The sequence below is a fragment of the Adiantum capillus-veneris genome, chromosome 11 (genome assembly GCF_014529385.1).
Source record: "Adiantum capillus-veneris isolate H3 chromosome 11, ASM1452938v2, whole genome shotgun sequence".
NCBI lineage: Eukaryota > Viridiplantae > Streptophyta > Polypodiopsida > Polypodiales > Pteridaceae > Adiantum > Adiantum capillus-veneris.
The window spans coordinates 56,067,952-56,082,416 of NC_140941.1; the positions used below are offsets into that span (position 1 = coordinate 56,067,952).

Consider the following 14,465-nt stretch of genomic DNA (forward strand, 5'->3'; position numbering starts at 1 on the left):
TATGGGTGGCTGGTAGGCTGAGCAATGGTATCACCATAAAGGTACGAAGTGGGGATAAGTGTCACCATGATACAATATAGCAGTAGCATGAAGCCTATCCCGATCGACATTCTGGGTGTCGTGCTAGAATCCTGTGGATCCTCTGCCGCAATCTCCGCCGGTGCTGCGTGGCTCCCCTCCTCAGTCGCGGTCGTCTCGATCTCCCTAACTCTGTAGCTCAATCAATGAGAGTACCGCTGATGTGTGTATGGGTGGGAACCGAGCTCTCTGGTGGTGGTGTCCCCTCTGACTCTGTGGTACTCAGACTGAAGAAATCTGAGATGTGTCTCTGGGACTGTCTCTGTCTTTGCCCATTCAATAGAGCGTCTCTATGTCTCTGAATCTCAAGTAGGAATAATCCGAGACATCTTTGATCCTGATATCTCATGACTCTGTCTAACGAGTCAAAACCATCTCTGAATAGACAATGAAAGCGTCCCCGTATCTCATAGTAGACTGTTATGTAGTGAAACTCTGTCTCCGGCTCTGCATGGCATAACTGACATATCCTACTGTCTGCTGGTATGCCTCTGAATCTACCTGTCTCAATCCCAAGCTGGTGTGAAGATGTGCGAATCTGGCCAATAGCACATCGTAACCTATGAGATAGATGTGTGTCCATGTAACTGGGCCGTGTGACAAATCCGTCTGTCGTGAGTTGAAGAAGATGTTCTCTATAGAAAACCCTCTTCGTACCCAACTCCCGTGATGGTTCTATCCATGTCCTCTTGCTATCAAGCTGGATAAGATCCTGCCGAATGAGTCTAGTAGTCTCCATCCGTGTAAGAGCCAAGGATGGTGCATCAAGAGAATACTGGAAAGGGGGCAGCCTGTCCATGCTGAAACCATGCCTCTGAAACCATGAGCTCATCTGTGCATACCAACATGATGTATCTCCCTGTAATGCCAGCTGTCTGGATGACTCGAGAGCAAGCCTGGCATACCTGTCCCTGGTGGTGTCCCATAAGCTGTGTACAAATGATACTGATCTGGTGAGTGCCTCAACCTCCATAGGTGGGGCAGCCAGCTCCGCTCGTATGATGTCATGTGGGACTGAGGCCTTGGCTCTAATCAGCCTAGAAATCATAGATATCAGGGGTCTCTCCATATTAGTCCATCCAGCACTGTCAATAGACGGTCCCCAAACCTGAACCGCGTAGTGCATAACTGAAGCGACCAAAGTATCGAAAAGCCAAAGCTTTGTTCGAGGTTCCTGGAACTGAACTTGCGAACAAATCCTCTCTAAACCACCTAGGGCTGCATAGGCACGAGTCAATCTAGTGTCTGCTGCCACTTTCAGTGTGAACCTCGGTCCACTAATGACCACCCCAAGATATGTGTATGCATCGGTGTACTCCATACTGTCCTGTCCATATGTGAAAGTAGGTGCTGATCTCCTAACCCACTGTGGCGTGGTATTAAATACCATGACCTTGGTTTTACCAAGGTTGACAGACAATCCACTATCCTCTGCAAAACTATGCAATGCGTCCAAATGTCTCTGCATACCCTCTGGCGATTGTGATATCAACACGATATCGTCAGCATACAATAAAAGAGGGATCCATGTCCCTACAAGCTGAGCACCTCTATCTCCTCCTCTGTCAATATAATCAGAGACCCCATCAACATACATACCAAATAAAGTAGAGGACAGTGGGCATCCCTGTTTCACTCCGATGGTGGAGTGAACTATGTCGGATATCCCCTCTGATGTGCGTACATGACCCATCACTGAACTGTACAATGCCATGATCCCCCACATCAGCTCTGTGGGTACCCCCAATTCCATAAGCCGGTGCATCAATCTGGCCCTCGGCACTGTGTCAAAGGCTTTGCGAAAATCCACAAAGCTGCAGTATATCCATCTACCATGTGCTCGACCCTCCTCAATGATAGCTCTGAGTGTAAAGACATGAGAGAGAGAGAGAGAGAGAGAGAGAGGTTCTCATAGACTGTAGTGTTTCAGAAAGGCATTGCTCCTGGTGGGTTCAACTTTGATGCAAAATTGTAAGTTTCTCTTCAAGTCTTTTTATGGTGGCCATGAATGTATGATGATGTTTGGTTTCACCTCCCACGTTTTTACAGGAGGAGAGAGAGTGTGGATGTTGAAGATCTTTTTATTGCCCATATTGCTGGCATGGATACCATGGCTCGTGGATTACGCAACGCAGAAAAAATAGTGGAGGCAATATACTTCATCAGACCCTCTCTCTCTCTCTCTCTCTCATTTCGTTACTTTGTACTTTTGGCCTTTCTTAATACATGGACGACACACACTTGTATATTTGATTTATCTCAGAGGCCCACTTCGACCTCTGATAGGTGTACATTTACTTAAATTTACAAGGGGCTTAACCTCCTAATAGAGCAGAAGTGTGCATCTATAGCATGATATCTGAGGTACACCATAAAACATTGACTACATCTGCTGACTGACTCCATCTGAATATTTTATTTTCTTGCTGAACTTGATCGATGACATTAAGAGAAAATAGATACGTTTGTAATGATATATCATGTTTGCAAGTTTGTTATTTAATGGATGTCAGTATCTCCCTTCTATGTGCCAAGAGTTGATGAACCTTTGCCTGCAGGATGGAACACTGCAAACATTGGTAGATAATCGATATGCGAGCTTTGAGTCTCCTCTTGGGAAAGCCATCAAGGTGAATTTTTTTGGTGCTCTCTCTCTACTCTGTTTCAGCTCAGCGCTTACAAAACCGGCCTCATAGTGTAGTTGTTTAGGCCAGGATTTGAGAAAATTGGCTCAAGTAAAACCCTTCCCTTGGACAGTACTGGCCAGAAAATGAAAGAAACCCTTGAAAAGCCAGCTTTGATCAAGCTATGCCTTTTTTTGACGAAGTAATTAGTATCAGTCATGTATTGTAATGTCTCTTGAAAAGACATTGTGCACACTTTTTTTGAAAATTATGCCTCTAAAAATTTAGGTTGGGTCTCCATGCATCCATTTAAACCTCTCATACCAATACGCTGTGAGTTGGCCTCATTGTGCGTGTCATAAAGCAGCTCCGGTTTTTATTTGTTTTCGGAGACTTCTCATTTGAAAAGGGTTTTTTCTTCTTCGGAAATAAGTATAGTGAGAGCTTTGATCTGTTGTCTTCATAAACCGGTGAGCACTGCTTCAGCTTATCATGGTCTATTTCTCTTGATTCAGGATGGTAAGATCGGGTTCGAAGAGCTTGAGCAAGAGGCATTAAACTCAGAAGAAGCACCTCTTCCTTCTGGAAAGCAGGTAAACGAGGACGAAAGGGGGCTTTTACCAACTTCTTAAATCCCTTTCACACCTCTTCTTCAAGGGTCAAGGCAGAATTTAACTTGATATTTTCCTCAAATTTAGTCACCCCTTCATCTTTCAACCAAATGTCTATTTCAACTACATTGCACCTTATAATACACACATTAGATGCCCACCATTTTGGAAAAATGAAAAATCTTGCAAAACATCCAAAATGCAAAATTGAACGGTCGTGGTGTAGAAGATGAAAAGCCTTTAGATATGCAAAGTCAAAAGACTTTATATTCTCCATATATAAAGTGGCTCAGAACCAACATGCTTCATTTCGTTACCTTTCAGTGCCTTTTCTTCTCCTTAAGGCTTTTTTACCTTTCCTGGTCTTTCTCCTTATAAGCTAAGAGTTTCATTGCACTATGTATGTAGGCTGATCAAATTTATTTATTTAGACAGAACAGTTGTAATCAGTAGAGCCAAAGTCATTATTGTTATGTCACCAACACTAATTCTTGTCCCTTCTTTGCAGGAGCTAGCTGAGATGGTATTCTACTCCTTCATATGATTGAATTGTGCCGTGAAGGGTCCTACGGATCTTGTTATGGCTAAATAGCACTTAAAGGTGTAGCTCAGATGTATAAAATGGTAGACAAAAGAGAAGTGTGATATCCCATCAAAGCTCCCTTTGTTTTTAATGTTGAAGTTTTCATTTGTATCAGATGATTCTCGAGTAATCATAAAGATTCTATCACTATTATCTTATTTGCAACACATTGATTAGCGTTATTTGGGTATCAAAGCAAGACACTTGAGTGTCCTTTTTTCTAGAATTTGAATAGCATGACATGTGCATCTGAAATGGAATCTCAAAAAATTCTTTCGAGAGCCTCCTATACACTAATCAAGTTTTTGTGAAAATTCTCCTTCAAGAGTATTGTGCTTTATCTTGATAAATAATTGGGCTCAAAGAATACTCTCTTACAAAAGTGCATGTGAGGTCTTCAAAGAATAGGTACCATCTCCTTAGTAAACGATACTAAGGCTTAATAAAAGAACGTAGACTAGTTATTTTTATTCTATTGCTTCATAATTTTACTTATTAAAAGATTGCGTTAATGTTGTGTTTATGATATGTGAAGTAAGCCTATTATTTATATAGTTGCACGGTTCTACAATCCTAAAACATACTTAGCAAGTATAACCTACTTCCAAGCTACCTTTACATGGCAAAAGACGACAATCTTAAGTTATGCGATTTTAAAAAGAAAGTTTTGATTATAGGAGATCTTAGAAGAAGTTAAAAGATAACTTAACAAGATGCTCGTATTTTTTCTTAGTTTAGATCTCTTTGATCCTCGACAACAGCACCAAATGTAGAATGGGTGTCTTAACCTCACTCTTATCTTATTGTAGACATAGTGAGAAAGATTAGGAATGATAAACTCCTATGGCAATAGTGTTTCTTGACCATGCACCATTTTAAACAGTGTGCAATCAATAGCTACTTTTATACGATAAGCCCATAGATTTGATTTGAGGGTTGGCGTGGTGAGCGTAGTGTGTGCGCGGTGCTACTTGAGACCAGTAGAGCGGAGGGTTGTGGCAGTTGCAATGCGAGGTGGTTGAGAGGGGGCATGCAGGGTGTGAAAGAAGGTAAAGACAAGAGAAATAGAGGTTGGTGGTGGTGAGGGCCTTAAGGGCGAGTGGGTAACGGGTGGTAGGGTGAGATAGCAATTGATATGGGCAACTGTTGAGGGGTGTTAGGGAACTACGGCAGCACGTTGATTGAGTTGGGGGTGAGAATGATCGAGGTAAGTAGAGAGATAAGACTCCACACTTGCAGGGTCCCAATCGATCTTAGCACCCCAAATATTCACTGGTTGTAATCCTCCGCTTCGTGCACATGTGGCGGCAATAGTGATACCGACCTGCCATTGATCATTAGTTGGCGCACATGCAAGCCGACTTGCATAGATCCATTCATCAATCATCAACTATTGCAGATGATGCTGTGTTGCAGACAATCTTCTTGGACAGTCAACTATTACAGTTGTCAATATTGCAAGCAATAGAGTGGATGGATGCAACTGCGACAGTCAACTATGTAGGTTACTATCTTTAGGATGCCATCGCCTAGGCATCGTTGTAACCGGCTAGGAAAGGGAAGTCACTTTTCGACAAAAGCGGTGGGACAACATTGAAGAATCGATTTGCTACATTCCAAGAAAATGGTGGGGCACCATGGAATCTTTACCGGTCGGGTTTCTGTAGACTGGTACATGTGCGCACCCTAAGAGAGGGAAACAGGAGAGCAGAGAAAGGAGAAAAGGGGGCGAGTAGAGAGAGAGGGAAATAGATGGAAAAAGGGTGTGTGCACAACAGCACTGGGCGAGTAGAGAGAGAATAAGTGAGGCGAGGAAGAAGAGAGTAATTGAGGCGAGGGCTGAACTGCTCAGAGAGAAAGAGAGAGAGAGAAGAGAACCAGGGTATGGCTACTTGCATGGCCAAGTGAGCTCTTCGTGAGTGGTTGGAGAACGGGCGGGGCCGATTAGAGAGAGGGGAGTTGGGGCGAGTAGAGAGAGGGAGTGGTGAAGCAACTAGGAGGGAAAATACGAGTAGAGAGAGAAAGAAAGGGCGAGTAGAGAGAGAGAGGGGGGGGTAGGGCAATCATAGGAAGAAAGAGAAGGCGGTGGAGGGCAAGTAGAGAGAGAAAGAGAGTGAGTCAATGAGAGAGAAAGAGGGTCGAGTAGTTACAGAAATGCGACAAGTAAAGAGAAAAAGGTGAGGAGAAAGGCAAGTGAGAGGGTGGCCTAGGGGAAAGCAAGGGCGTCTAGGGTGAGCGGCAAAGGGCGGGCCCGCCATGAGGGTGACGAGCGAGCGTTGGGATGTTCATGAGGCTAGGCCACGGCGAGCCGCAGGGAGGGGGACATAGTAGGCGACTCAGAGGATGCAACAATTGGTAGGGTCAGAAGGCGGATAGTTATGCATTCTGGGCGAGGTAAAAGGGGAACACTATAGGTAAGTGCAAGGGCTAGTTGGTGAGAAGGGTTGGGCCAGTTGCAAGGGTGAGCTAGGATAGATAGATAACCACGCCAAGGGGTTTACCACACGGGCAGTGCACCTGTACACAAGGTGAAGCAAGAAACATTGAGGGTGATGAAGGGAAGAAGGAAGTGTTAGGTTGGCACCATAATAGAAAAGGGTGAGATAAAGTCTTGAGCAAGCAAGATGAGGCTAGAGAGAGAAGGTGAGCAATAGTGATTGTGAGCGAGATAGAGAGAGAGGGGTGAGGAGAGTATAGGTAAGAGAGGGAGTGGGAGGATGTATAGGGAAGCGATCAACAATTGAGATAAGAAAAGAGAGAGCGGAGAGGGAAAAATAGAAGGAAACGGTATTCTAGGGGGAAAAAAAAGGGTGAGAGTATCCAAATATGGACAACACCAAAATAGCAACATTGTTTATCTAAAACTAACCATCAAAGAGTAGAAAGAGAGAAGTTGAACAAGACTAGAACTAATACACATTGGTGGAGTGCAGTCTGTGATTAGACAAGAGAGAGAAAACATAGCCATGAGACAGTATCTTGATAATTAGTAGCAGTTTGGCAACAATTACACCAGTCTATTAAATGATATAACACAATCGACAATGACCAGAGAATAGATAGAATGGCCTATAGAAGGAACCAAAGAAGAAAAGTAGACTAGAGAATGGTTTGCGAAGCGAAGATAGGAGAACAAATAGATGGAGCTTGGTGGAATGGAAAGCAAAAGAGCCGGGTGTGAGGAATCAGTATACTACAAGTGAGTTTTAAGTGTGGTATGGCTTTAGGCGGGTGCCATTAATTAAGGGTAAAGACTCTCCGGATAAGGTTTGCAGCTGAATAATTCCTTACGGAAGAATATGAGTAACAATGAATGGGCCTTGCCACATCAACAATAGCTTCTTTTCCTTCTTCAAATAGTTGGCATGGTATAAAAGAACGAGTGAGCCGTTGCCAAAATTTCTTCTCTTTAGATGCCAATCATGCCAAGCCTTCCTTCATTGTTGCTCGATTTCCAAAGCTTTGGCTGCTATACGAGCCGCTCCTCTTCTAGTCTGGTGAGCCGACTAGCCATAGAAAATGTAGTGCTCTTGGACATTCCAACTTAGCTTCAGTGACCTAGGGTGAACCAAAATGAAATTCAAAAGGTGCCACTGCCTCCATTCCAAAGGCGAGCTAAAATGGCGAGCGTTGAGTTGTGGGCTTGAAAGCAGTGCGATAGACCCATGTAACACCTAAAACTGCTGTTGGCCAAGCTGTCGGGTGAAGGTGACATGTTTTTCGAAGCAGGGTCAAAAGTAATTTATTGGTGCTTTTCGCTTGACCATTGGCTCAAGGATAGTAAGAGCATGACTACCTGTGAAAGATTTTATACCTAGCAAATAGATTAGCCAAAAGTTCATTGACAAAGTAGGTACCCTAATCGCTACTAATGTCAAGAGGACAACCAAATCTGCAAAATATGTTTTCATACAAGAATCTTTCCACGGTTGTTGATGTGCAGTCAGAAGTTGCCGCCACCTCATCCCATTTGGTAGCATAGTCTGTAGCAATCAAAAGATACCTTCTATTCCTAGGCTAGCCAACTGGGTTGATTGGCCCAAAAAATATATATACCCCATCGATCAAAAGGCAACCATGCCAAAGAGACCTATAAGGGGCGGTTGGCCTAGCGAGTTGGTTTTGGGGCACACCATTGGCATGAATCACAAGACCTATCATACTCCATTGCATCTCGAAACATATATGGCTACCACAATACAGTATTGAGAATGCGATTGGAAGTGATGTGTCATGGGTAGTGGCCACTTGTACTACCAGAGTGAGCTTCTTCTAGAATGGTTTGAACTTCATGTGGCAAAACAAAACGGCAAAGAATCCTATCCGGACCACTTTTGTAAAGCGTGTCGCCAATCATGTTATAGGGCTTACTTTTGATAAGTAGTCTCCTCTTTTGCAAGCCTGATAGATCTGACGAATAAGAGACTGTGGAAAAAATATGCATAATGTCTGAGTACCAATCTGTGGGCAGGGTCCACCTTAAAAAGAAAACTATTAAGAAGGTCATCTTCTACACCTATGGCTGGTTCCCCTGACTCAATCCTAGAGGGATGTTGGTCATCTGATGCTTTTTTCCACCACCAAACACGTCCAGCTACCTGAGGCTTATTGAGGAGATACTTGAGAGCCTGGTGGTCAGTTATTACAACAAAATGGACACCCAAAAGATAATGCCTGAACTTATGCAGAGCGTAGACAATGGACAAACCCTATCTTTCAGTGGTACTATAATTTCTTTCTGCTTTCCCGAGTAGACAACTACATAGCAGATAGGCCGCGGTCTAACTTGCACTCCTTGCTAGGCTAGGTAAGGACCGCACCTACGGCTATGATATTAGCATCAGTGTGCACATGAAAAATAAGTGATCAATTAGGTGTGATTAAGATGGGGCATGTTTGAGACGTTTCTTCAGATAGTTGAAAGCCATCTCCTCGTAGAGGTCCATTGAAATGGTTGGGCTTGACTAGTGAGGCAAGACAGAGGCTTGGCAATATACGCATACATTTTCTAATAAATCTTTGATGGTAGCCGGTGTAGCCTATAAATCTCTACACTCCCTTAGCATTAATTGGCCTAGGCGTGCGTAAAATAGCTATGACTTTTTCAGGGTCAGGAGTTAAGCGTTTAGCAGAAACAATATGACCTAATAGAGTGTCTTGAGTGACCATGGAATGACACTGATTAGGGTTGAGTCTCATATTTACCTCTTGACAACAAGCAAAAATTAGGGCCAATTGCTCCATGTGTTCTTGGAAGCATTCTACAGGACGTGCACACCCTTGGCCTCAGAAGCAAGAAAAATCATCCATGAAAATCTGCAAAAAAAAATTGAGAAAGGGCTCAAACACAATGTAAGTTTTTTTGTTCTAAGAAGCTGGTGCGTTCTTTAGGCAAAAGGTCATCCTCTTGAAGACAAAAACTCCCCATGGAGTATTAAATGTTGTCTTGATCTTGTCATTTAGACTAGACATCTAATTTATAGCCACTAAAACAATCCATAAAAGTTAGTAGAGCATGACCGGCTACATCTTCTAACACTCTCTCAGAGAAGGGGGTAGGAAAACATCTGGGATAGTGACCTTATTAAGTGCCCTGAAGTCTACACATACCCTGATCTTGTTGGAAGGGGTAGTAACCATTGGTGAGAGCCATTGAGTGTGTTCAATGGGCTCAATGATACCTACATCCAACATCTTATCAATTTTCTTATGGACAGCTACTGCATAGTTAGGGTTGAGCTTGTATGCCCGGCCTCTCATCGACTTGGCATTTTCCTGTAGGGGTATGGAGTGATATCATCAAATCAATTGGGTTGGGTTCTTTTGCAGTACCTAAGTTTTCTTTGATTGGATCTTGATAGTTGTCTGGGTTCCACTCTTCAGTGACATCCTGCCAGATTTGGACAATGCTTCCACATCATGAGCAAGAGTCTAATCAATAGGAATGTCTTGTGGCTGCTCATGTAACCATTCTTGAAGAAGCTCATCCAGAGGCAAGTCATCTCTACTTTTCTTGGAGCTCGTCTGTTGACTCTCGGGAGGGGTGGTTTTGTGATGGGCCCTTCATCAACCTCCGTAATTGCTGCCTTCTGGTCATCATGTTGTTCAATACTGAGGGAAGATCTTCTGTTAGATAGGTCAACGCCACTTTCCAACTGGATTTTTTAATGCCATGTACTTGGTGTAGTGATCCACATTGTGTCATTGCCCCAATCATGAAGCGCACGTGTATGTCGTAGATAGGGCCTACCAATGAGCAAAGGGAAATCGTCCTCCACTTTTTGTAGTTGTGGATGGCCACAAAACTGAGCCAAAAAGTGAAGTGTTCTACTACCATTGGGACTTGTTCCACCACTCCCACTGGGCCCTTTGGTAAGACAAAGTGACAGTAAAAGGGGCAGCCTTGGTGGACACCAAGCCAAGATGTCACATGGTGAACTCTGGCATGAGGTTAATACCTGAGCCACCATCTACAATGACACCTATAAATTGTTGGCCATAAATGAACACTGTGAGGCAAGCATTCTTGTAGTCTTTGAGGGGTGCCGGTGGGTAGGAAATCATGTATGACTCTTCAGAGGAAAGGGTTGGCAGATTCCCACGGCCACTGTTTGGGCACGAGGGGCAGAGAGCCTAGATTGCCTTGAGAAGGTCACCCCTAAAGGTAGGGGTCTATTTGGAGAAGTTTGTACAATGAGAACCTTTTGTAGGTGGTCTTCACAATCTCCTCAGTTGGAAATGATGTTAACCTATGTAGCCTTCCTTGTGGTAGAGCTTGGTCCTCCATGTCCTATAGGTCTTCTATGTATGCTTGCTTCAATGCCAATGGCATAACTGTATTTTGTGGCTCTATCTCTTCTTCTTCCACTATCGGCCACAACTTAGTTGACTGCTTAAATTGTCTTGTAGGCAAAGGCTTTTCTATGGGCAAGGATAGGTTCTGGGATATTCTTTAAGCTCTTGTGAGTACTCGAGTAGTGCCTAAGATTTCTTGAGCCAAAGTAGCAAGTGAAGGTGAAGGGTGATGAGTGAGGACATGTGTGGATGGTGAGGGCAAAGTGTATATAGTGGGATCCTATGAAGTAAGTAGAGAACTTACTGAGATCATGTTGAGAGAAGAATATGGAAATTGCTTGGGGAAGTCTCTAATGTAGTGATCTTTGGAATCTTGACAATGTATGCATGGTGGAGCTCCTTCTGCTAGAGAACATCTAGTTTGGTAGTGACCATATTCACCACACATGTAGCACATCATCGATCAATTGGCTAGCCGTTGGTTGGTGGGACGTGGAGGGCAAGGTGCCATTGTAGCAGAAACTTGGCCTGGCTAGGGGTGATATAAAAGCTCTGGATCATAGGGCCACCGTAAGGGGACACATTAGATACTATGGGAGATAGTAACGACGACGGGGATGAACTAGGGCCGAAGTGAGTAGACCAAGGTGAACCGACAGAGGGGCCTATGGGAGTGATGCTCATGTGCATGGCCGAGGCCAAATTTTGGTGCAGATGGTGGACACCCTTCATATGGTAACAATCCTTGGCCTCATGACCTCCTTAACCACATATCTGACATTGGACCATCATGGGGCAGTCCTGAGGTGGGTGACCGAGGTTGTTGCAGTTTCTGCACCATACTTGGACCCTATCCTCTTGTTGTGCTTTCAGCTCTTCTAGCTCCATTTTGAGTTGTACCACCATATCTGTCTGTTGAGATGATCGAGAGGAGGTTGCTAAGGATGTCTTTTCATCTTGTAGTTTCCTATGCAGCTTAAGCATTTCTAACTCTCTTTTGAGAGCAAGCAGGCATTAGGGTCATTCATAAGAACAGCGGGCAAAGAGTTACCTGGTGAGCCGGAGAATTACAGTCTGGAATTTTCAATTATAGTGGCTTCCCCCACAAAATCATCCATGGTAGTTTCAACCCACAAAGTTTCTCGCAGCTTCTACTGAGTCAAAGTAGGCAAGGCCTTCCACCCATTTCTTGATCATGAAATCTACCAGTTGTTGGGGTAACCTGGCTATAAGGGCTCTAGCCCGTGTCATCAATTTGGCAAAGGTTTCCCCAGGACCCAACTCCAAACTTTCAAATTGGTCCAAGGCCTTCTCCCTATAGGCACCCAATTGAAACTCAACAATGAAGACTGCTTTGAGGGCATTCCAGTTGGCGAAGTGGCCCTTTGCAAACTCTATACCACTTGTCGGCCAATCCCTCCATGGTGGAGGGAAAAAGCACCATGTAGGCATCTTCTTGGTTTAGCCCATGGCTTTGACAGTGTGACAAGGACTACCTCACATAATCGGTAGCATCCTCAAGAGATTAAAAGTAGGAAACTTGATGCTGACCCTCGAGAGAAGGTTTGTCAATTCCTTTGCCATGTGGCAGGCTTGATGAGAGGGGTGGGAGGTGGTTTTGAAGAAGAAATTGGATAGAGCAATGATGGTAGAGACGGTGAAGGTGATCTCGGTGGCTCAAGACAAGGCTTGGACGAAGCTAGAGGAACTCTGGCTAGACTCTCAAGAATTGTCTATCTCTGTTGTCCACATGCTACTGTATATATCTTCAAAACTAGGGCCATTGCACGGCCACCATGGTCCTCCTGAAAATATCCGTCCAAGGCAACTCTTAGCAACTGAAAACATCTGCAACAACTGGTGGCGTGGAGAAGCCACTGGTGAGTCTGACCATAGTCGCCTGGCTAGCCATTGGACGGCCTAGCCCTGCCATGGTCCACTATCTCCACGGCTACTAAAAGAGTGTTGTCTGGTAGCTCATGAATTCCCTAAAAGAGGTGGCCATAGATGGGCCACACTCTGGATGGTGAAATCTATCTCTCTCGCGAAGGTGTTCTGAGTCCCCACTCGGACCACCTAGACCTATCTACACTAGGTGCCTGTTGTTGGTGGGCGGCAGAGTGCCCGGGCGCCTAGACCAAGTATGGTCCAACTCTAAGATGGTGTCCTCTAGAGCACGTCCACACCAAGGTGGCCATGCAATATGAGCCCTATGTAGCCCTTAGCCCTGCTACAACCAAGACTAAACCCAGAGTCTAGTTGCTTGACTGACAAGGTCACGGTAAATGAAATGGAAATCAAAAGCAAAGGTCTCTAAAGTAAAATCTATGAGTAGGTCACTCACCACCTAAGGATTACTATCCCCAGCAACGACGCCAATGTTAGTGGGTCACTGCAATAGACATCTATAGCATAGCTATCTTGCACTAACATAATGTCAATACTCAGGGAAGCGACTCGGATGGGGCACAGAGACTCTTTGAGGGTGTCAACCTCAAGAAGTGAACCTACGAAATGAAGCTATTTCTAGCACTAGTAAATCTATCACGCTCTACTGAGGCAATCTTCTTAAGTCCTGTCTCAACACTCTCCATTGTCATGCCATTTTGGTAGTCAAATGAAGTCCAAATGCAACGAAACTTTAGGAGGAGGTCTAAGACGCCTAGGGTCACTATCCTACCAAGTCTGGTTGCAATCCGACAAGGTACCAAAATCACAATCCATCATGATCAAGGTCTTGAAAACTACAACAGAACAGTCCATCAAGTTCGTCATATGGTCTAGGAACACTCTCCTTTGGTCAAAACGTTAAAAAAACCATTAATGCACTCAAAATAGCAAATCGAGCTCGCAGATAGGTCATCGTGAACCACAAAAATTTTGAGAATGATTACAATGAAATCGAAGAGCAATAGACAAGAAACACAATGCAATAATCGAAACAAAATTTGGATTACCAGAGCTCAAGAAAAATGGATTACAATGTGCAAGAGAGTAGCCGCTCTTAATCATACGCTTTAATCTTCCCAAACCTTGATAATGATAATGATGTCCTTTCAAAGTTATAAATATTAAGCTTTATACCTAGGGCTTCTCTTGCCCACCAATGGTTGGTCTACATGGCTCAGACTTAAATTTGGACTTTACAACTCAGATTTTACACAGGTTGACTCAGAGATTAGTTTGGCTAAAAATAAGATTTTCTCATAATTACAAAGCTTTTCTCGAGAAAAATAATAGTGGAACTACAAGATTTTGCGGCTTCACAAGGTGGTCATCTAGGAAGGTGCCCGCGTCTGGTCCATCTGCCAACATATAGCCTTCATTTATTCTTCTTACCACTTCTTTGACCACTTGATAAATGCTCGGCACCGTAGGAGTTTGAACATCTCGCTTTGTTGTTGATTGGCTCGTCATACATTCACTCGTCATAGAAGAGGTACTACTAATCGCATCGTTTGCATCATCTATCACCTCTCTGTAAGCCTTACAATTGTCAACTAGATATAAATCTTCTCTAGTGGCTTTCTCAAATGTCATGCATGCTTTCAAATGTAGGTTCTTTTTTAGAGTCTTATTCCTCAATCCCTCTACAAAGAGAATTGATAATCTCTCATCTTGTGGTAACTCTTTTACAGGACACCTCTCTATGTATTGTTTGAAGCAAAGCAGTGCTTCGGGAGTGCTTCCTTCACTTTCTGATTCTCTTTCTATTTAAGAGCCTAGATTTGTGACACCGTGTTGTGCTTGATTCCCCTTTTGGATAACTCCCAT

General features: G+C 43.9%; 1 protein-coding gene across 1 annotated transcript in view; it reads left to right on the forward strand.

Annotated features, from left to right (window-relative positions):
- Positions 1 to 4,221, forward strand: part of LOC147447264 (xylose isomerase family protein) — a 140,742-nt gene extending 136,521 nt beyond the window's left edge. Inside the window, exons 16-20 of the mRNA XM_086523118.1 lie at positions 2,009 to 2,049; positions 2,128 to 2,227; positions 2,637 to 2,708; positions 3,218 to 3,295; positions 3,822 to 4,221. Of these exons, the coding sequence (XP_086379244.1) occupies positions 2,009 to 2,049; positions 2,128 to 2,227; positions 2,637 to 2,708; positions 3,218 to 3,295; positions 3,822 to 3,857 (327 nt within the window). The 3' untranslated portion in view covers positions 3,858 to 4,221. The remainder of the gene's footprint in view (positions 1 to 2,008; positions 2,050 to 2,127; positions 2,228 to 2,636; positions 2,709 to 3,217; positions 3,296 to 3,821) is intronic.
- Positions 4,222 to 14,465: the final 10,244 nt, after the last annotated feature.